Source organism: Cebidichthys violaceus, unplaced genomic scaffold (genome assembly GCF_023349555.1).
Source record: "Cebidichthys violaceus isolate CVI_PGR_0920_01 unplaced genomic scaffold, fCebVio1.0.p SCAF_8, whole genome shotgun sequence".
Taxonomy (NCBI): domain Eukaryota; kingdom Metazoa; phylum Chordata; class Actinopteri; order Perciformes; family Stichaeidae; genus Cebidichthys; species Cebidichthys violaceus.
Window position 1 is genome coordinate 9,897,354 of NW_027176964.1, and position 22,731 is coordinate 9,920,084.

The following is a 22,731-nucleotide window of genomic DNA, read 5'->3' on the forward strand; positions in this document are numbered from 1 at the left end:
TTGAAACCAGCTGTGTGGGAATAGTGGTTAAAAATGAATTCGGGCTCAAGCTGCACAAACTCCCACTGTAGTCCTCCACACACTCCCCAGAGCATGTCACACGTATGTACAGTATGCGATCTTAGCTCCTTAGTCCAAAGGTTGTCTGGATATGCGCAGGCTGGTGGGAGTCTCTGCATTCATACTAACATCCGAGTTATTTTTTTTCAAAGTAGCCAAAAGGATTTTTAGCAGAAACCCCCCCCCTCCTCCCTCTCCTCTCCCGCCACATCACGCTTAATTTAAAAGCATGGCTGAGTTAGTGTGCTGCTTCAAATACCGCACTATTTCTACCAGTACCCTGTGGGAGATTGGCAGGTCCCCATTGGACTGAGCGAGAAAGTGCCACAAGACAAAAATATCAGAGTTTGGAAGTGATGAAGAAAGCCTTTATGCTCAGAGTAACAAAAAACAGCCTGTGTTGAATACCTCCTGGATAGAAGGTGAGGCACCCTTTAATGTAGTCGAGTGAGATGTATCACTGGAGGAACAGATGAGATATCATATGGCTACCACACGATTGCCAAATATGTATATTGAATGTAGAAATGTGCGTCAGAAAGGGTGTTGGTGGAGCAAACACATGTCATGGTCCCTAACTGCATCCAACTCCAGGGAAAATGTTAAACTTCGTGTAATGTGTTTTTTTTGTTTTGTTTTTTTAAATCTGCCATAACAAAACCTCACATAAAAGTCAGTTTTGGTGAGCATGTACAATATTTTCCCAAATGTGTAATCTGAAGCTTTTATTCTGTGGTAGGTGTAGGAAGGCCAATCTTACAAGCCATTAGCTTTTAAATCAAGCTCGTTGCTGCATGTTCAATATTCATTTTACTGTGTAATTTCAGTGAAAAACCAATGTTGCCCTTGTTGACTTCGGTCATTAAAGAGTGTCATCACTTTCAAATAAATTACGCTCCACCAAACAATTTTAATATGGTTTTATGTAGCTGTATTACGCAGAAAGGTGTAGATTTATTCCAAAATGCCCAATAACCCACCAAACCAAACACAAACTTATGTAAACACAGCATACGTAAACAGCCTCACCTATTTGTCATTCCAGGTTTGAATGACTCCTTTCTCCATCCTTCTCCTCAGAGGTATTCCCTCGTTCTGGACCAATGCTTCCTGCAGACCATTGACTGCATCCAGAAACTAAAGTAAATAGTGGAGCTGTGAACGCAGAGGTTAAAGTTAGCCATCAGTATATGGAGGGATCTGTGAACTTAACTCAGGCCAGAAAACGGTTTGTGCCTCTATGAGTCCATTCATCTCCTAGTGCTTCTCATTTACATTTAATGGAAAGAAAATAAACAGCGGTGTCCTAATGTGCTCATTTACAGTAAGTAGAAATAAAGTAATGAGCTGTTATCTTTACTGAGACAGCTGCAAAGCCTTTTTTTTTTTTTTTTTTTTTTTACAATTGAAATGTTGATCAAAGTATACAGCATGAGTAAAATTGTTTTTGGCTTTGCTTGCAGTTTGCCAGTAGACAAACTCTGCCTGGTGCAGTGAGGTATCATGTCAATACATGTGTGCTTCTTTTTTAGTCTTTTTGTTCATTTCAGCAAGATGGCATCACTAGATGGCAGTGTGGTTAGTCATGCACTGCATATCAATCACTTCTGACAGTCAGTGGCCTGTTATTGTCCCGCAATAATGTGGGTATTATTCTGCAATAGGGGTTTAGTGTGAGCTTAATCTGTTGTACAAAGCAATGCTGTGCTGTATCTATTCAATACAGTACACTTTAAATGTCATTGTGGTGAAGTTACTTGAATATTCTAGCTGTATTTTTTTTACTGAGAGACTTTGTAAGACAACAGTTCAAAGAGCATCGCTGTAGTAACAGAGCTGTGACTCTTGACTCTACAATTGAATTGCTTTCCAGAAAATCTAAAATAATCAGTTTCTTCAGGAAGCCCCCCGGCTCACATCTGATGACATTCCTGGCAAAAAATAAATAAAATAAAAGACAGCTTTGTTTTAATTCAACATCTCTGTCAAAGACAACATACACTGTGTACTTTTTGTCAAACAGTATTTATTTGTAGCACAACTATTCCAGAGCTGGATGTTTGAATCATTTGTTGTGTCATGTGTGTCCATCATCACCGGTGTTGGATATCCTTTATGTCTCAACAACCGTGAGTGCAAGTCCCTGGAAGAACACAATTGTTTTATCAAGTCCCTTAACACGTGCTGACACAATGGCTTTCATATTTTGCTCACAAATATGAACACCGCCAGTGGAATCTCCTTCCTCCTGGAGATGAGAGCATGAGCACCGCTGATCACAGGCTGCTGTTTTTTTTTGTGTTGTTTTGTTTTACCTTAATTTGATAGTTCACAGTACAGAGAGACAGAAATAATTGAGAGAGACAAAAAGGAATGACATCTCACCTGAGCCACCTCGAAGCCCCAGGAGGCTGACAGAGAAATGTCTGCTCATGCTTTATGAATATTAATGTGTGAAGCTTTGTCTTGACACAACAATCTCATGCGATGATTCATACATAATGGGTGCTCATTTTGTCTGCACAGGCTCACATACTGTCTTCACGTAGAGTGATAATTAAGGTGATATGCAACCATATATTATCAGACCCAAATAGAAAATTTCACACCGTAGAGCGCAGATCTTGGGTGTGTCTGGTACAATCACTGCTGTAATGTTTGATTGAGTGAATACAAACCACAAATGTGTGGTGTCAAATGGGTTTTTCAAGCTCACGTCTTCAAGGTCTTCTCTTCCGAGAGGTCAATCACGAGAGGTCCTTCAGGATACAGTCATAAATGAGCACCAACAATAATGGGTCTTCTGGGTTCAATACTGTGCAAGATTTACCATGGACAGACAGATGGACAGATGCACTACGCACACACAGGAGCACCTCATCTCCTCAAGCTAAGTCTGGTTGGAGATAACAAGATGTTCAGGTATAAGATGTTTTGAAGCTTTCCAGACAATCCTAAATGAGTTGCATTATTAAAACACAGTCCCACTCAATTTAGAAATATATATATGGTTTGTTTATTTCTGTCAGCTGCTGCATCCTGAACACGCTGTTAGATGTTTCTGCCTATTTTTCTTATATAACTGATTCCTGACACTAAAGATAGTCTGCAATTCTGCTTAATATACCACGCATATCCAGGCCCTACTCTCTACCACCTTAATTGTCTTCTACCTACTGATACCAGATATTAATGGCTCCAAGTGTGTTTTTTTCTATCAAACAGAATCTAGCTCATCAGACCATAGGACCAAAATATCAAACACTCAATGTTAGTAATACAGGGAGTCAAAAGGAGTCCAGTGGTACAATAAGACAAGTGATTTCACTTTCCGTGTTTGATGCCTGAGGATGTCCTTCATAACCCATTCTTGATCAAAACATAAAGAAGAATACCAAGAGAGACAATTCTGTTTAGTTTAGATTTAAGCATGCATCCATCTCTCCAATATAATATAGAAAAAATGTAATAGTGTAGTGTTGGAATGTATTTGCTTGTTTTTTCTGTGTCTGCAGCATATTTCTTTTAGCTGCATGGGTTCCTTATTATCAGGCTGCTCTAATGGGTCTCTTAAATCTCTCCAGTTGATTCAGAATGCTGCAGCACGTATACTAACAAAAACTAAGAAAAGAGATCATATTACTCCCGTATCAGCTTCTCTGCTCTGGCTCCCTGTAAAATCTAGAACAAGGGTCTTCAATGTTTTTCAGGCCAAGGACCCCTAAACTGATAGAGAGATGGAGCAGGGACCCCCTACTACATATATTGTATAAAATTGTGTTTTGTATTAAACTGGGCCTAGTGCCACGTATAAACATAGCTTGTTATTGTGCATTCAATACTAAGCTATTCAAATAATACACAGGTTCATATATTCATGTTTTAATTTTAAACATGTGCAAGGTACAGTGAGTAAGGTGGCCGTGCCATTGCCATTTAGAAACATACCTTGTCAACTGATACCAATGCCAATATCAACATTGTCTGTCAATTGCATGATAATAATGCATACAAGCTATTCAAATTGACGTTTTTATTGTAAACATAAATGTGGAAACGAAAAATGAGTGATGGCCTATTAGTGCCACTGCCATGCATAAACATACCTGTTATCTTGCATACAATACTGAATTATTAAAATGTTTTTTGGTGGAGTTACAAAACAATCCATTTTCACTCATAACAATGTCCATACACTTGGCATAATAATATACTGGCCTCAGTAGTTGGCTGTTGTGGATAGGAGCTGCAGTGTTTTAGCCAGGAATATCTTGCAAAAATGATTGCACAAGGATTTGTGGGTGAAGTAAATGTCGTTTTTTAATAAAACATTTTTTTTTTTACAATGGTATCTTCTTTTTAAATAATATTGCAGCATGCGTCCTTGTGTCTGAGATCTTAGTCAGCTGGGGACTGAATAGGCTCTCGGTCAATCACGGGGAACCTGACAGAGCCAGCATGTAACATGCGGCCTCGTGATAGGGGCGGGTCCTCCTCTTTGTGTGCAGGAGGCTTGGAGGGACAGGTCCAGGCTAGTTTCGCACTGTGAGTGAACCGGTGGCCAGCTTGAGAGAGCTCCTGTGTGTCGCTGAATGTGTCGTGTGCATTTCTGACTGAAAGATAACATCTTCTGCCTCCATTTATCCATTTGTTGGATTCATGTTAATGTGTATTTAAAGACATTTAAATTTGTGAAAAAAAGAAAAGAAAAAAAAAGAAAAATTGTCTTATCAACCAAACATTTCGCGGACCCCCTAGAGGTCGCGGACCCCCTGTTGAAGACCTCTGATCTAGAATATAATTTAAAATCCTTCTCCTCACTTACAAAGCCCTTATTGGTCAGGCACCATCATATCTTCAGGAGCTTATAGTACCATATTACCCTACTAGAGAGCAGCGCTTCATAAATTCAGGGTTACTTGTGGTTCCTATAGAGTCAGAGTAAAAGTAGGATGGGAGCCAGAGCCTTCAGTTATCAAGCTCCTCTTCTGTGGAACCAGCTTCCCGTTTCAGTCTGGGGGGCAGACACACTCACCACAGTTAAGAGTAGGCTTAAGACTTTCCTTTTTGATAGTGCTTATAGTTAGCGCTGGCTCAGGTCTGTCTTGAAGCAGGCCCTAGATAAGCTGCTATAGGCCTAGACTGCCGGGGGACTTCCTAGGATACACTGAGCCCTTCTCTCCTCTTCTGTCTCTCCTTCTGTATGAATTCATGTCCCATTTGTGCTTTCTCGCCTTGCAGGTTTCCATGGATCGTGGTTATATCTGGACCCTGGTCCTGCTTCTTGTCGTGGCCCTGCTGACACCTACTGCTACTACTATTTTTGTTATTAGTCACAATACTATTTATATTACCGCACATTACTTTGCTTCTTCGCCGGAGTCTTTGTGCTTTCTCGCCTTGCAGGTTTCTGTGAATCCTGGTCAAATCTGGACTATGGTCTTGCACCCACTGTTACTATCATTATTATTAGTAGTCACATTGCTTGCTATTGCTGATACCATTACTGCTTTTGTTATCATTGTTATTCTACTTTATCCACTGCTGCTGTTGTGAATAATTTCTGTGATATGCATTGAATGTGTTGTAACTCTGTTATGCTGTTCATTCTGTACACTTGACATCTATTGCACTTCAGTCCATCCTGGGAGAGGGATCCCTCCTCTGTTGCTCTCCCACAGGTCTCTTCCTTTTTTTCTCCCTGTTTAAGGGGTTTTTGGAGGGAGTTTTTCCTGTTCCAATGTGAGGGTCTCGGGACAGAGGATATTGCATGTGTACAGATTGTAAAGCCCTCTGAGGCAAATTTGTGATTTTGGGCTATACAAAAATAAATTGAATCGAATTGAACTTGTTGAATGTAGTTCTACTTTTTTGTATATGTTTGCAGTGTTTTTCTGAATATTTTGTTCAAAGGAGTAATCTTCTTCATTGTTTCTTGTGTTTTATCTATTGTTTTTTTTTTCTTCTTAATTGTCAGTGTGCTTAACTCTCTTAGCCACCATACATTTTCCCGCACAATAGGAATCATGATGATAAATTAGGACAAAAAGGTGTTGCACTCACTCAAACATTGGAATAATTAAAAACAGACATGTAATAATAATTATCACTAGGGGGTGAGTTCCTCTGATTGCAAATAAATGTCAGGAAAAAACATTACCAGTTGTTGACACTCCTCTGTTTTGTATTGTATACAAAAAATAAAAGGGTATAGATAGGAGCAGAACTTTTCTCAAGGAGATTTAACAACAATAAAGCAAAACCAGAAGCTTTGTGCGAGCGGGTGAACAACACAGCAGGCTCTTTTGTATTCCATGATTTGGATTTGATCTAGCTGATGTAGTACTGGTGTCGTGATTGCGTCCAACATCTCTGACAAAAGCCAATCACTGGGAGCTATTCACAACCAAGGCTGAGGACAAGGGTTCTCATTACTACCAAAAAACCTGAGAATGTGGCAACATTTCATATAAATCATCATCAGGGAAGTCAGATTCAAGTATGCTACTCTTTTGGAAGTGTGTGCTCCCTGATCAATAAATGGCAGTCATTGTGCCCTAGTTTCTATGGTGATTACTGGGCCATTCATAGTGTCTTTTAATGGAGAGCAAATGTTTGGAGAAAAGATTGGGCAATATGCTCTTTTTATACCTGCCCTGAGACGTGACGATTATGCTTGAATCCATGTGAAAAGCATCACTCTGCAGGGTGCTTCACTCTGTGTGTATGCAGTCATTTACCTGGAACCTTTATGTAACCTCATAAAGTCAGTATAATGTTTGGCTATTATAGCAGTAGGTGTGGAAATTGGACGTTCACGAGATGGGAAGAGGTTGCATAACGACCCCCAAGTCCTATTCATTGACTTCAGCTCTGCCTTAAGAAACATACAAGTATGCATATACTGTACAGATCCAACAGCATCTTCTAAATCTAGCTAAATGTTTATGTTTACTACTACTTGTACAGCGTTGATGTCATTGTTTTTAAGTTGTGGTATGTGTACTTATACCTGGCCAATAAACCTGATTCTGATTATTTTGGTTTTACAGCCCGAAACTTTACTGTTTTGGTTCAGTCTCAGCACTATTAGCACTGTTTCCAGAACACTGTTTTCAGTGGAAAAAAAAGAAAACTCTACAGACCCATTATATGCTATCTGGCCAACATAGATGGCAACTATCTGATGAACATATGAGCACTTAGCTCCATGTATACTGAATGTGTTTATAAGCAACTGTTCGCAAACACATTGGATGTGTAAATGTTGTGACTATAGCTTGTTTCTAATTTTTTGGGATTTTTCAGAGCGAAATACTATTTTGCACTGTTTTGAAGGTTGCTCTACTGGATGGTTTACAGATTCAGATTTAACAAAACATTAAACATAGCAAAGACATAGTCTAGTTTAAACCACAAACAGAAGACCCCGCTTCATAAATCGGACCTCCTGTCTCTTGAAGATAGAGCAATAGAGTTCAACAGACTGAGAGACATTTTACCTTTTTATTTTCAAAATCAAGCATAGTCCAATGCTTTTTCCTAAAGGTTAAAGATGAGCTAGTAATGAAGCACTATGGCTTCGTAGATTGAAAGAATACTGTTCCCATCTCTGGAAACATCAAAGGTTAAAGCAAGAGTGGGTCATTTCAGAAACCTTTTTGTTGTGTTTTTTGAAATTATCTTTACATCCCTAGAGATGAGTAAATCAAATGTTTTGACAAAAAAAAAAGTATTTGTGCCTGAGCACTCTCGGCCCACAGGAATCTTCTACAAACTGCTAGCTGGACAGCTTGGAGTAACAATGGCTGTGTTTGTTGTTACCTTCAATGATGATTTTGGGGGTGTGGGTTTCTAGGGAGGCCTGAAGGGAAGGGTTGTCAGTTTTGCCTACTTGCCAACTTTCTCGCTAGATTTAGCAACCTCTGGAGCTAGTGATGCTAGCTACTTTCATTGCAAAATAACGCTGGGCTTGGTTTTTTCGGTTGAATATTTTTTTTAATTTGACTTGCTTTTGCCAGTTTTTCCAATGTTACCTGCCCAAGCTTTCATTTTTTTTAAATTTTTTTTATATAACATCTTTACTATATTATAACTGTATATATTGTGACGTGTATCTTTCTTGTATTTTTCTTTTTATATAATATTAAGATTTTTTTACCTGTGACCTATTGCTGCTCTGTAACCTATTGCTGCTTGTAACAAAATAATTTCCCCTCACGGGATCAATAAAGTTAGTATCTATCTATCTATCTATCTATCTTAAGTGAGAGCAGCCTCATACCATGCACACCAAAAAACAACAAACACAAAATGTGATTTCTGAGTTAAATTCAAATGACTGCAACCAAAGCAGTTTGACTCTTAACTTGTTTACTCTTTCCTCAGGTGGGTGCATATTAGAAACAATGATTCCACAGCATCTTTGGCTCTTCACATTCTGCCACATTGAAGTGACGAGGCTGTGAGCATTTTCACACTCCAGATTCTGAGGCAATAAACTTGATGACGCTCACAGCCATTTGCTTCACAGTCCTGCGCAGGCCAACCCCATGGCTAACTGTACTGCCCATCCCCCCACACTGTGTTAACTGCTTGTCCCCAGCAGGATGAGCTGGCTGTAAACCACACCAGGTCTATTGATTAATTAATGCACCCTAACTGCAGGGTTGGCTCCCTGCACTGTAGTGGAGCAGTTTTTGGGCTGCCTGCTGTGGTGACTGCCGGTGTGTCTTTGGTGGGTTTACAGTGTTGTGGGAGAAAGGCAAGAAATAGCAGAGCAGAGCAGCAGACAACTGAATATGAGAGGAAGCCGACAGCACCATAGTCACCATTAATCACCCAGGGCCATTGTGGTCCTGTCCTCTATACGGCGCCAGCGTGGGCAGGCAGGCAGACAGAGAGAAAGAAGGAGAGAGGAAGAGGCAGAGGAAGAGGGAGATAGGGGGCAGGGTGGCTGCTGGGAGAAAGAGTGGGAGAGAATGGTTGGGGATCAGCCTGTATGTCCACTTCAGCTCCTGCTGCAGGGCTGGGGAGCGGTGCTGCTGTCTCAGTGCTTGTCCTCCGTGTCCTCCCAGGTCCCGGATCCCGAGGTAAGAGCCCGACACACCACCATGTCCTCCACAGGTTCCCCTCATGAATATCCTGAGGGTTTCTTTGTGACGGGTGCAGGTGTTCTGCCGGTTAAAAGGTAGCTTTATGTGATTCATACTTGTTGTTTGGACGACAGGGTTGTTTCTTGCGTTACTTAATGAGTGAGAGAACATTATATATAGACCTGATACATTATGTCTTACATGAATAGCTGAGCCACATGTGTTTATACCGAAGCAAACAGGAGGATGATGACGTCTTCGTATGCCAAGTTGTTTTTGTGCTTTTGAGCAGAAGAGAATGGGCTCACATTGCAGAGAATACGACTACTATATCAGACTACAAAAAAGCAGCTGATATCCATGTTTTCTATTAAAATAATTCTGCTCCTGAAAAAATAGGCAACTTACTTTCTTCACAGTACACGGTGTAGAACAGCATTGAAAGGACAAAATATCAAAACATTCCTTCATTATATTAAAAATAATGGTTGTATATTACAGAAAGAAATAGAAACAAATTCAAGAAATATAATTTAAATACTAGACATGGTGTACAATTGCATATATCCTTTGTACATGATATCCTTTGGTGAGTCAATGTAATTGTAATTGGTCCTTTTGCTAATACATGTGGCATAACTAAACCTGCATCCCAATGCTGCTTTTCCTATTTTTAGATGTAAATTCTCTATTGCATTGTACTAATCTTGCTTGATTAGTCCCTTAAGGATATTTTTTAGAAAAACAGAAACTTACTTGAGGAAGAACATTCAACCATGCTGTTGAATATCAAACCAACCAACCAACCAACAAACAAAAATATGTCATAAATTTGGGTACATGATTAACATGCGGTAACTTGAGGTCAGTAATCTTCTGATTTTGTGTTGTTTGTTCCACCAAAATAAAACTTGAGGCTTATAGCCACTAATCCTGCCCCATGAAATTGCCCCAGAGGAAAGGACTTAGCATTATATAATCGCTCTTGAAGCAAAAGAATTCTTTAAGAGCAGTGCTAAATATCCCCATCCTTGTTAATCCTTCTGTGGGAGTTGCACAAACACGAGTGTGAACTCACTCAGACTATTTTTCCTTGCAGCTTCTTTGTTCAAGTTCTCAGCCCCTCTCGTGTCCTTCTCAGCAGACAAACAGTATAGAGGCCCTGAAGACAGCTTGTACTGTCACATGTCGCACGTTGGCTCGCTGAAGCCTATCGGATCTGACAAACAGCTGAACAGCATGTCTGTTTGCCCTGGTGCTGAGAGTCTCACATGGCACAACAGAGCACATGGAGATGTTGGAAAAGGAGCAAATTTGAAGCTTATCGTAACATCTGCTGGTTCTTGACTTTTGCATGAACTCAGAGAAATGTTGCCCTGAATGACACTAAAATACTTCACAGTGCGTGCATCTAAATAATCATCTATCCTTCTGAAAATCATTTTAAGTACTTTAGTTAATTTCTACCAAAGCAAAAATGATTCACTTACATTTCTTATCTCCTCCAGAGCCTCAGTCCTGCAGTGTTTACATCAGCTTATTCTTGGAAAATGTTTCAATTACACCACATAATGGTGTTATCAATAAGGCAGCAAATGTAATAAGGGTCCATTTACTGATGCATCACTTGTTGGTTTATGGACAAAAGTATAGAGTTTCCAAAACAACCATGTATCATCCAATCAAGCAATCAATATACAGTAGACAGGGAGAAATCCTTCTATCTGATGGATGGAAAATGCAAGAAAAGTTTCCAAATCAGTCTACACCGTCTGCACGGCTTCATGTTTATTGACCAATGCACTTGTTTGTGTCGAGTAAGGGGAGATTCAGGTGGAGAAAAAAACCCCACAGATTATGTGGATGTTTTTGTTTTCTTGGTGGAAGAAATAAGAAAAAGACCTTTTCACCTGGAGCTTTTGTTTTTTAACATTTCGCCAATGCCTTGGAAAAAAACAAAAGACTTATAGTATTTCTGTTAGGAACTGTGTCAGTTCAGTTAAATGTCATACATCTAAATAATTAGATAGATAGTAAATTAAATGAATACGTTAACCATACCAATAAAGTAAGATGATAAAGTATCATGGAATTGAGCTAAAAGAAGAAAAAATTATTGGCTATGTGACACAACTAGTAATTAGGGAATTATTGCAATTTAGATGACTTCAAATGCTTCTTTTATACAGCAATTGTTTTATATGACTCTGAAAAGTATATCAGATTCAAACAGAGTTTATCATTCATTTATTTTTTCTTAAAGTCAGAAAGATAGAGAAGTGACTGAAAACATCTTACACAAATTTACATTAAAATTACATTGCCGGAGGATGATGCAGAAGATGTGAAGCTTGAGTTACTCCAAGATCTTATTTACTCCTTGAGATTTGCTCTCTGGTGTAAAACCTGTTTGTGATGTGCAGATACTGAAACAATCAACGTTCTCTCTTTTTTTCCCCCACAGCTTTTGCCCACAGATCCCCCAAAGAAGCCGGACCCCATCACCTCAGAGTCTGTAGTTTTCTGGGGGCTCCGGTTATGGCAGGTCATTGCCATCTTTTCGGTGTTTGTTTTAGCAATTGGTCAGTATGAAATCGCTTTGACATCTTCACAAACTGTTCTTCAAATAGACTTTAAATCCTGAGAAATAACTGCAGGCCAAAGATGGCGATGCATGCAATTATGCGTCCACGGTGTGATTATCAAGCACAGTGTGATTAGCAATAATGACACTTAACATTACAGAAAGGCGGAGATCACTTCTGTGTTTCCAGAAGAAAACACATATTTTCTCACTCAGTTTTTGACATATACATCTGTTGAGTTTTCTGGTTCGACACCAATGCATGCATTTGAACAAGTCTGCAGCCATGCTAGCGGCTCCGTGCATCTGTACTGAGACACAACGGTGCCTTAAGACAAATGCTAACATCAGCATGCTAACATGCTTGGATGCTGACCATGCTACCATGCTAGCATGCTGATGTTTAGCATGTCCACTATCCTGTTAGCAGGCTTGATAATTAGTGTGCAAAGGATGAGAAGAATTTGCTGGTGTCAAATTGGACAAATTAAAAAGTTGACCTCATTATCTTGGAACCATGAATGTCTGTATACAACTTGACTGATAAGTGAAAACAAAAGTTATACTATATACTGCATATATAATTTGGGTAAGTGATAATTAAACCCATCCTAATTGTGTAGGCCTATACCATGTTGCTATTACATGTGCTATTTAAATAAGCCAACTGTGTCCCTCCTCCCCTTCCCTCTTTTTCAGTCATCACCCTATGTTGTATATTCAAATGTCGAATCCCGAGAACCAAAAAGGAAATAGAGGCACGGCATGCGCAAAGACTGGCCGCCAAAAAATACGCCAACACATTAGAGACAGTGCCACCTCTGAACGAGCTGACTGAGATCCCAGGATGTAAGTACCTCTCTCTAATGTATTTATTAATACGACTATAGTCATTTAGTAATATTAGGTTGAGATATAATATTATAGAAGTTGAGATACACAAGCTCTTTGTTGGAAATGTTTGCTTGTTTCTCTTGTTACACTGTTTGTTTTTTTTAATATGTGAGATATCTTTGAAAATGGTAAACCACATGGAATATAATATACCCCCTGAGACCAATCTGTGATTGCTTTACACAAAAGCACACCCTAGAGATCTGAAAAGCAGGAGAAACACAGCTTTATCTTACAGGGTCTTACAAGACACTCTGCTGTTGTAGTCCCATTATCTGATTAAGGCAATCAACAGGGCTTGACCCCGGCAAAAAAATGGGCCCAGTCATTCTTGCCCAGTCCGGCAAACCACAATCTATCACACACCATGCATCTTAGCGCTCCCCTACCAATCATGTCACAATGACGGTTAGTGTAAATAAAGATAATTACATTTATTCATAAAGTTTTTAATAAACGTCTGTGTGGCGTATATGGAAAATGCAACACTTTCAGTGGTCTTTTTAATGCTTACTGTGCAATGGTCAGGTTGCTGCCACCATGCAATTCTCACTGTGTCTTGTCAACAATCGTTTTGCTAATATTTGTCAAACACTGAAGACGAGCACTCTCTACTCGGCAGGACTCAACCTCTCAGCTGAGATGAGAACACATTCATAGAGCATGTGGGGCCGGGACTAATGCAGACAGATTTCTCTATCATCATCTCTAGCCCAGTGTTGAAAACAATAGGCTGATCTACCTGTTTTATGGGCCAGTCAGACAAAAAAACAAAACTGTTGTGTCGGCCCAAAAGGCATGTCGGTCCAATGGGAAAGTGCCCGGTCTGCCAGGTGATCAGTCAGCTCTGGTTACGAGGACAGCTGTCTTTTAAATAACATCTTTTCTGGGCAGTTTAATTTCTTAATTTTTTACTGTCTCCTCTTTTCACCTCACAAAACTTGCTGCACTTGGTTCAATTCTTCTGCTCTGTTTTATGCTCTGTTGTAGTAAATTTCCTCTTCTCTTCTCTTCTCTTCTCTTCTCTTCTCTTCTCTTCTCTTCCTCACTATTTTTCTTCCAGCTACCCCAGGTGCTTCTGCAGTAGAGACAGTCTCTGAGCAGGTCCAAACTCAAAGTGCTAACAGCCAGCCCTCAGCAGTTAGGGTCAGTGAGGAGCAACCCAGCTCCCTCACCTTGCCAGAGACAGGCTGATTTTCCCCCCTCCTTTTCTTCTGCTCTTATCTTCTTTTGGACTCTCCACCTGGCTAAGTGACTAATACAGTGTACACACCAGTGGCCACCTTTAAGGTCCTCTTCATGCAACAGCCATATCTATCTGGTGTTCCTTATTTCTATCGCAAGAGAAATTCAAGCAAATACAAATGCATCTCTAATTTGAATGCTCACCACGTCACTTGTGAAGTTTATTAGTAGAATTTCAACTGTTCAAAGGTTGTTTTGTGGTGCAGTAGTGCAGCAGTAACTATGTACAGTAGAAAATAAGACTTTTAATGTGACTTCAAAAACAGATTGTGATGCTTTTGCATATTTAATTACTTTTGTGCAGCTGGCCTTTTGTAGTTTACACTTTTGTAATTTTTTAGGTTCTCTGCTTTCTAAAGATGTTTTAAATATGATATATTTATTTGCTTCATGCATATTTTGCATGAAAATGTCAAGAGCATATGACTTTGCTAAAAATTATGAGAAATTATGAGACTGAAAAATGCTAATATTGCAAGCAGGGAAAATTGTAACGCATGCAGCATGCTGTTTGTGCTCTGGTCTGTTTCTACCTGCCTGTTTGCTCTTCTAAGGTTAGCTTTGAATGAAGCAAATCATTCACACTATCTCCCGTTAGTGTAAATTAAATATGATTATTGATTTCAAGAGCACTGATCTCATCTGTAATTAAATGTTCTGGTCTCGCTCTCTCGCTCTGTATCTCTTGCTGTCCCTCAGGAATTTGGTGCGTTGTCTTGTGTGTGTATATATCTAAGCCATTTAGCTATGAAATGTGACAAATAGGGACTGACATCGGTCTTGTTAGAGCTACCGTGAGATCATCCATATCTCTTCAATCTCCAGTGTAGAGAGTTGATCTAATATGTTAACCCTCTGTCATTAACATATGACTAATCAACTGCTCTGGGAGAGGTGCTCAAGGGGAGGTACACTGACTGCAGCCATAATAAAGAGTGAGGATTAACATATGTATCAGTTGCTCTCATATGAACTCCAAATTACCATAGTGTAAAGTTTGCCAATATAAAACTATAAGCCAATAAGCCAATATGATAATTTCTGATATCCCCAGTGATTATGTCATGCTTAGTTGACACTGAAATTAAACATGCAATAATATCTGACAATATCTGACATACAGAGAATCTAGATTGAATGCAGCGTTGATGAATGACGTAAGACCCTAACCCTTTGAACATAAAATTAAATTCCTAATAGAAACCGTTGCAATTTTATTTTATTTGTTTGAATGAGGCCTTGATTATGCAAAGCAAGAAAACACTTCAATCAGTTGGAACATCACAAAATATGACTTAGCAGGTAATTAAATGTTACAAATGAGGATCAAGAAATGCTAACTCGTATCTTTGTGATGTGTGTGCAGGAATACGTTTTTCACATTGCAGCATCTTGTAAAATTTGTTTACGGTTTTGCAGAATCTCTCCAATTCTCCAAAGAGAGCTTCTCTGCCCCATTCTTATCGAGCTGTTGAAAGCATCTGGGACGAAAAACAAAAAGGGGAAAGGAAAGCTTTGCAGTTTCACAGCCAATATCTGCTGCAAATTACACTCTGCAAAGAAAGAGAAGGAAGAAACACAGGCTTAGTCTCTATACCTTTCATCCCTCTGTCTTCTGCTCCCTCATAAGCACTCACACAAATATTTAATTAGATACAAAGTCTGAAAAGACAGTGGATCAAGCCCTCCTAATGTGCCATCAACTGTCGCCAGACCTGCTGCTTCCACATTACTTATACTAACGAAGTTCTCAGTGTCACCAAACAGCTGCAGTTGTTGTTAACGACTCAAACACATTTCTCACACATCTGTCCACTACAGCTCTGAATGGGCAGCGAGGAAAAGGTTGTCTGAGGTTCACAGCATGCCGACTGATGAGTGACGGACTTGCGAAAAGGAATTTGGTCGGGTTACAAGTCCCGCTTTGTTCCTCAGCAGGGATAACTTACTTGAATAAAGCTGCCAATAGTTATGATATCAGTTGGACAGTTTGTTGCTAGCAGAAACACCACTACTGAAGTTACATTTACAAATTGAACTGTGATTTCTTTGGAAATTTCACAATGCTACGTATCCTCAAACTTTATCAAAAATTCTACCAATTGCACCTGAGCTGAACTTTTGACATTTAGTGGAGGTGTGAGGGCCGAATTCTTTTGTAGAGGGCAATGTTAACCTTTCATTTTTCCACTATCATGCACAGAGTGGAAACAACAGAAGTCCACCAGCACTCCAAAATTGGAGCAATATGGAACATTGCTCCAATTATATCCAATCTGGGTTTTAATTCTGACATTGAATTACAGCTCTTCATTTAGCCACCACCAGGCTTTAACTTACTGCACATCATAAGTTTTGTCTAAATCAGACGGCTAAAGAAATAAACAAGAAAAAAAAGACTCAACATAAAGGAGCTGATGAGTAGAAGAGAAATGCATGAGTATGAAAGCACAAGACACAAAGAAATCTATTCACAAACATTGTGATGGTTGGTTGATTATTTTAAGTCAGCTGGATTCCCCCAACACAGTAAAACACAGGGCTGAAATAATTTCAGGTTCACTCTGACCCCCTCCGGCAACTTTTGACATCTGATGTTTGTTTGTCATTTGGTTTCTTGGCCTGCGTTTGTGTTTCCAGTGTCTCTGTAGCAATAAAGAGCACCGGGAAAATGTTTGCTTTGCTACTGGAAAAAAAACAACAAAGCTCCTTTGGCCCCAACTTCAGTCGGTCCTGCTTTTTTTTATGTCTTAACAGTAGTTGCGGAAGTGTAAAATTACACCAATGCTTCTTGTTGATCTATATCAGAAGTAATGTGTTAACTCTTACCAGAGGCAGTTACATTAGAGGGTTTGTTATTTTAGAGTCTGATTTATTTTGAGGGTGCATCTTTCATGTGGAAAAATTATTTTAAAGGAAATTCTGTAGGTTTAAATGCTGCAAAAATGCATAAAAAAAAATGCTTTTCGAGGTTTTACTTTTCAGAAAACTTACGGTAACATTGGAAACCTTTGTTTTTATTCTCAAAGACAACTTATTTTTCATAAATAAAAAAATACAAAATCAATGCTATTCTTATATTAAATCTGTTAAATGTGTAACTGCAGACAGCAGCCAGTTTGCTTAGCTTAGCTTAGCTTAGCGCAAAGACTGGAAACAGGAGTGGAAGCTAGCCTTGCTCTGACCGAAGGTAACAAAATCTACTTGTGGCTCGTTCATTTAAAAAGTACAAAAAAACTAAGTGTAAAAAACACCAATTGTGGTTTGGAAGTTATGTGCTGCGTTACAATCCCCTTGATACTGCAACTCGTCATCTTGACACTTTTGTACCAAATAATCAGATTACATGTAACATGTGAATAAACTTTTGAGGCATTTGTAGGCTGATTTTGTTACTTTTGGACAGAGCTGGATTTGCTGTTTTTATGTCTTTATGCTAAACTCTGCTAAGCCAACTGTCTGCTAGAGGTAGATTCATATTTACCATGACTCTTCTCATCTCACTCTCAACAAAAAAACAACTTAATGTCAAACTACTTCTTTAAGTCCAGAGGAGTCTATTGTTAATATTAATTTAGTTTTTCTTAAATGTACCTTTCCAATCTCAATCTTGTCACTTTAAGATAGTCATCCTCACTAACTTTATTAGCTGGGTATATCCTTTTGATCTCCAATTCTCACCCAGAAAGCACATCAAACAATCCCATTTAAAAAAGTAATAGACCATGCTTATAAGTACGGATAGAGGCAGATGCACCTTTATCATTACATGCAACCTACTTAGCCCGGCATTTTTCTGGATTAAATTCTCTCTTCCAATTAGCACATGAGGACCTTGATGATACCTGGTGCTGCCATGAAGCCTTTGCCTTTTATTTTAAAACATTTTTGTATTTTCATTTCTTGTTTTCCTGCAGCTGCAAAGGCAGAAGAGAAAGACGAGGTGACAACAGTCTCTGGTAAAGTGGATGCTGATAAAGGAGAGAAGAAGACCAAGGAGGGGAAGAAAGAGGGCAAGGGTACCAAACAAGGGAAAGGAGATGAAAAGGATGCGCCAACAAAGAAGGGTGAAAAAGGAGCATCCAATAAAGAAGCTGGTGAAGGGAAAGGGAAGAAACCTGGAGAGAAGGGTGACAAAGGGGACAAAGGAAGCAAAGGAGATAAAGGAGGCAAAGCAGGGGCTAAAGGGGGAGCCAAGAAAGCTCCAAAGTGAACTCTGCTTTTCATGGACAAATCGAAAAAGATTAATTCATATTTTTCACTTCAAGCATTTTGCACACCTTTTTTTTCTAAAATGAAATTTGTATATTATATTTGAAATAAACAAAATGCATATATATATATATGAAAATGTGTAATTTCTCTACTTAAGAATCATGAGAGTTGCAAGAGTATCAGAATACAGTAAAATTACAGATTTATTCACAATTCACTGATGAACATTAGAGACCAGAAAACATTTTATTCCAAGTTTACACGTATATATCAACAACGTACCTAAATCACTATAGAGTGATGAGAAGGTGAGACACATCTTAGCAAACACTGCTCACATACTGCATCTAAAGCATGAACACCAATGCTGACTCCACCGAGTACATTTCGAGATAAATAAAAGACAACCACACACATTTTATACTTCCATGAGAGGTATTTAAAAACAACGAATTACAACATTAGCTCTATGATTATTGTACACAATGCCAAAACACAATCATTTTACATGATACAATCAGAAAAAAATACTGTATTATAGGGTATTAAAGTGCTCAAATATAATTTTGTATGTTTTGTTTTCATTTTCACGCTCTGACACCAGCCACCTTTTTAATTTATTTCTCAAACAAAAGGAACATAATGTTTACTTACCAAGGGGCAATTAGTGGAAAGCCAGATTGAATTAAACAGAGTTGTGAGAGATGCAATAAATAGCGGCTATGAAACAAATTGGGAGCTTGATTCAGTCAGTGTGAAGTCACCAAAAGAACACAACAGCAGCAAGGATAAGAGAGCTTACTATCATATGGTGTAACGTGAAGGAATGTGGCATAACGCTTCGTATAAGAGCAAATATTGGCTTTGGTCACATGTTGATATTAATGTGAGACGTCAGATATATTAGTCCAAACCAAAAAGTGACTGATTGAGCACTTGAGACCAAGTTCAGTACAACAAATCCAAGTAGAACAACAAAACGGCCTTTAATATAAAGATCTCAGCCAATTGTTACTAAGCTACTGAGTGTTGTGAAGGGTTCTCTCATTTGCCCCACTGTTGAAACTGAGTATTTATAAAAAAAAAGAAAACCCTTCAATCTGTGTGGGTGCTCTATTTCAACACTTTTATCTTGACATTTTCCTACACTTACTACCAGTAGCAATTTTCTTTTTCTGCGGTGAGATAAAGAGGGTGAATTTACGGCTTTCAACACTTTTTGACCACTGTAAACAAGTTTGTGTATGAAAATACAAAGAAATGCTACAAAATATCCTCTGCTCTGGCAGTGTATCCCGCCTTTTCTCTTTGGTATCAGATAAAAGATAAATGTCATCGAACCTGCAATCTATGCAGGTAAATCACAAGATACAGAGTTTAAAATATATTGTGGAATGATTCATTAAATGCCAGTTTGAATGCCCTCCTTCACCTGTAAATATATTTACCTGTTTTGTTTTAGACAATATACATAACCAAATATTGCAAACATTCCGTAAACAAACACATGAAAAAAAACTAAAAACATTGAAACATAGTTTTGTAACATATTCATACACATGAACACTATTAGCTCACAATTAGAATGTATGTCTGATCTTTGTAAACATTGCGACTTGTATATACACACAAAAAAGCAGCATAACACTGAACCATCTTACTTATTAATTTCTGGGGTTTCCTTCATATCCACCACAAACGTCACTCTTTGAACTCCAGCCGAATATGAGATTTTTAAAGAATACTCATTTCGTTGACATTCCCCTGGAATACATTGCTGTTTCCTGCACCTTGTGTGTTTTTAAATGGGGTCTCGTCCTTTGAAAACTGCGTGGGAATGTATGTATCTTTGTCATTATTTCCATTCAGTTCTTCTTTACATCAACTAACACTGAACCCAAAGAGACACCATCTTCAAAGAAATGTTCCAGCTTTGGCATCATGCTCTACAGAAAATTTGAATATGAAACATTCATTTGAACTCATCGAAATCTGTTGTAGTTAAGAGAGACGAATACTGGGTTTTTCTCAACAGCAGAAACTGTACAACATTTATAAAAAAAAAAAAAAAAAACTCTCACCCTCAGAGTAATGTTGACCACGCTAAAACTACTTTGAAAGTATAAAAATAGGTGTGCAACAACAGAGGACTTCAATTACCTGAGTACCTTCCCTTTTACACTGAAGTGGATTTAAGTCAATGCAGAACAAATTAGATACCATGCCAGAAAGCATGAACAGATGCTTAAAAAAAATGCTTAAGCTAAACCTACACTTAGCCTACCCCGCTGTCTTTAACCCATAACTTGCTGATAAAACTGCCCACCCATGTGTCACTAAGAGCACTCAAAATTCACCTGGCTTTAAATAGGTGATTAAGGCTGTTCCTGGCAACTACTGTAACTAAACCCCCAGTTTGATTTATGCACAAAAACTGAGCACAAGACATTTTCCAAAAAAAGTCAACAGAAAACAAATAACAGTTACAGCAGTGGAAAAGAAATAAGAAATGGCAGTCTGTTTTCATCCTTTTACACATTCACTGTGGCAGGTGGTTGGTGAACAAGTTGAGAGTGTTTTTGCTACAACAGCGAGGGTCATCATCCTTCAGGTAAAGATGGCCCAGCTCACGAAAGTGATACACCCTTTTTGCCTTAAGTCTCATCTGTTGGTAATGTTCTGGCTTGATTCACAGGAGAATAAACTGGCAGTGTTGATGCATGCAGCCATCCTCTTCAGACCATCCAGAGGCTGTTTCATGATCAGTTTTCATCCCTATACACGGCGGCCTGGAGGTCACATGACTGTCTCCCTCTCCTCCTCCACCACAGGTGAGGGTTTCTCGTTCTCGGAGGGCCGTGTGTGAGCCGAATGCTCCTCATCAGGAATGTGAAGCTCCTGTCCTGACGAGGGCATCGAGTTCTCAGAGACGGAGCCGTTCTTTACGTAACCGGGGAGGTTCCTGTGCCCGTTCACAGGCACCGGTCCCAGCCTCGTGGTGAGGTGGAGGGCCAGTGGTCCTCTAGCAGTAACGTTGGTGACACTGGTGTGCGATACCATAGGTCCATAGCTGTAAGTGTTGCTGCCGCTCCGAGCTTTTCTTTTGAAATCCAGGGCCAGAGTCCTCCTGCTCCAGGACTTTTTTATCTCAGCTTGCACCTGGGAATGAAAAGAACTTATTTAGCCATTTAAGAGCTTAAATATCATGCAGGAGTTTTGGTGTAAAATGCAAAACTGAGTTCTTACCTCCCCATTGCAAAAGCAGTATATAATTGCAACTAAGAATCCCTGAAAAAAAAGTAGAGAAAGATTTATCTTTAATGTGCACTTAACATTACAATTTAGCTGCATAATTTAATATTTAGTATGGTATATTAAATCATAAGCTATCCCTTTATTCCTCTTTATCTTCATTAAGATCTAACAACAATTAAATATTTCCACAACTAGCAACTATTGGACATAACTAATCCCCTCCAGTGTTTCCCTGAGACGTTGCAAGTCTTTTCTGTGATTAAGACATGTTAACCCTGCGGACTTGTAAAATCCTGATCAGATCATCAGATTTGTTCAACTTGAAAAGGATAAATTAATATGTATTGGGACCCTCAGCTAAATTAGCATTTCTGGCTTTTCTGCCACAGCAGATTTACCTGGAAGGAGTTGAACAGCATCTCATAGTGCATCTGTATCAGCCAGGGAACTCCAGAGACCTCTGTATACGGCATGGCGTGGAATATGATGTAGTGGACCCCAAAGAGTGGCATCAGCACCAACGTGGACTTCAACAGTTTTCTGTGACAGTGACATTTCATCATCTTAACAAAAAAGTACACAGCAGTTTGCCAAACCTTCTGCACATCACAGAGCTAAAACAAAAGCTTTCAGTCGAGTGTTGAGACGAAACAAATAATCTGAAGACGTAACCTCTGAAATTGTGATGGGCATTTTTCACCAGCTTGCAACATTTTATAGACTAAACTCTGTTCGATAAAAATATCTTGTTGACTAATTGGTAGTTATAATAATCAAAGTGACTAGTCTCATGATGCGAATTAAATCAGAGTTTTAAAAAACATTCATGGTTTTATCACGTTCCAGTGATAAACTACAAATACTTCTTCTGATGACTGAAGAGGAGCAGCTTGTCTTGTGAGGTTTAGAAGCGAAAACAAGACATTTGCACAATGCGTTTGACTCAGTACCTGTACTGCTGTCTTGTGTCACACCTTCCAGCATTTGTTTCTCGCAGTTTAGTTGCCAAGACTCTGATGATGTTCAGAAATAACATAAAATTTACCTGAAGACACAAATAGAAACATACCGATATCAGTAAGTGCATGTACAAACATAATAAGGTGTTATCCAGCTACGGTAATGCCACAGGTGTAGTGAAACACTGTTATTTCACACTCAGCAGGGAAAAAGTGAAAGCAGTCAGCATGTACTTACCACTATAGCCGCTAGGATAGGTACTTGATATATCCATTTCAAATTGCCTGCACTTAAGTCCCAACACCTGCAGTAGATAAACAACATAATGGGGATAAGCACGAGTTAAGTAAGGAGTCTTTAGATGCGATGCTCCAGGATCCCTCAGTTCAACACCGGTGTCTCGAGTGATCACTGCCATCGACG

The 22,731-nt window shown here is 39.1% G+C and overlaps 2 protein-coding genes across 2 annotated transcripts in view; one reads left to right on the forward strand and one right to left on the reverse strand.

The window, feature by feature from the left end:
* The first annotated feature begins 8,757 nt into the window (after positions 1-8,757).
* Positions 8,758-18,146, forward strand: tmie (transmembrane inner ear). Its single transcript, XM_068701426.1, has 4 exons — positions 8,758-9,152; positions 11,620-11,737; positions 12,439-12,588; positions 17,796-18,146. The coding sequence occupies exons 1-4, from the start codon at positions 9,042-9,044 to the stop codon at positions 18,089-18,091; spliced, it is 675 nt and encodes a 224-aa protein (XP_068557527.1). The 5' UTR covers positions 8,758-9,041; the 3' UTR covers positions 18,092-18,146.
* A 168-nt stretch (positions 18,147-18,314) lies between these two features.
* The window catches only part of pth1r (parathyroid hormone 1 receptor), a 42,733-nt gene continuing 38,316 nt past the window's right edge, over positions 18,315-22,731 (reverse strand). Inside the window, exons 9-13 of the mRNA XM_068701889.1 lie at positions 22,546-22,612; positions 22,299-22,393; positions 21,747-21,888; positions 21,340-21,381; positions 18,315-21,252 (exon numbers count right to left, since the gene is read on the reverse strand). Coding sequence (XP_068557990.1) covers positions 20,890-21,252; positions 21,340-21,381; positions 21,747-21,888; positions 22,299-22,393; positions 22,546-22,612 — 709 coding nt within the window. The 3' untranslated portion in view covers positions 18,315-20,889. The remainder of the gene's footprint in view (positions 21,253-21,339; positions 21,382-21,746; positions 21,889-22,298; positions 22,394-22,545; positions 22,613-22,731) is intronic.

Bases quoted from the DNA above. Each gene is read 5' to 3' on its own strand.
- tmie (XM_068701426.1), top strand. From the start codon at position 9,042: ATGGTTGGGGATCAGCCTGTATGTCCACTTCAGCTCCTGCTGCAGGGC. The intron at 11,738-12,438 runs GTCAGTATGAAA...CCTCTTTTTCAG, and splicing joins GGTGTTTGTTTTAGCAATTG to TCATCACCCTATGTTGTATA. The intron at 12,589-17,795 runs GTAAGTACCTCT...GTTTTCCTGCAG, and splicing joins GCTGACTGAGATCCCAGGAT to CTGCAAAGGCAGAAGAGAAA.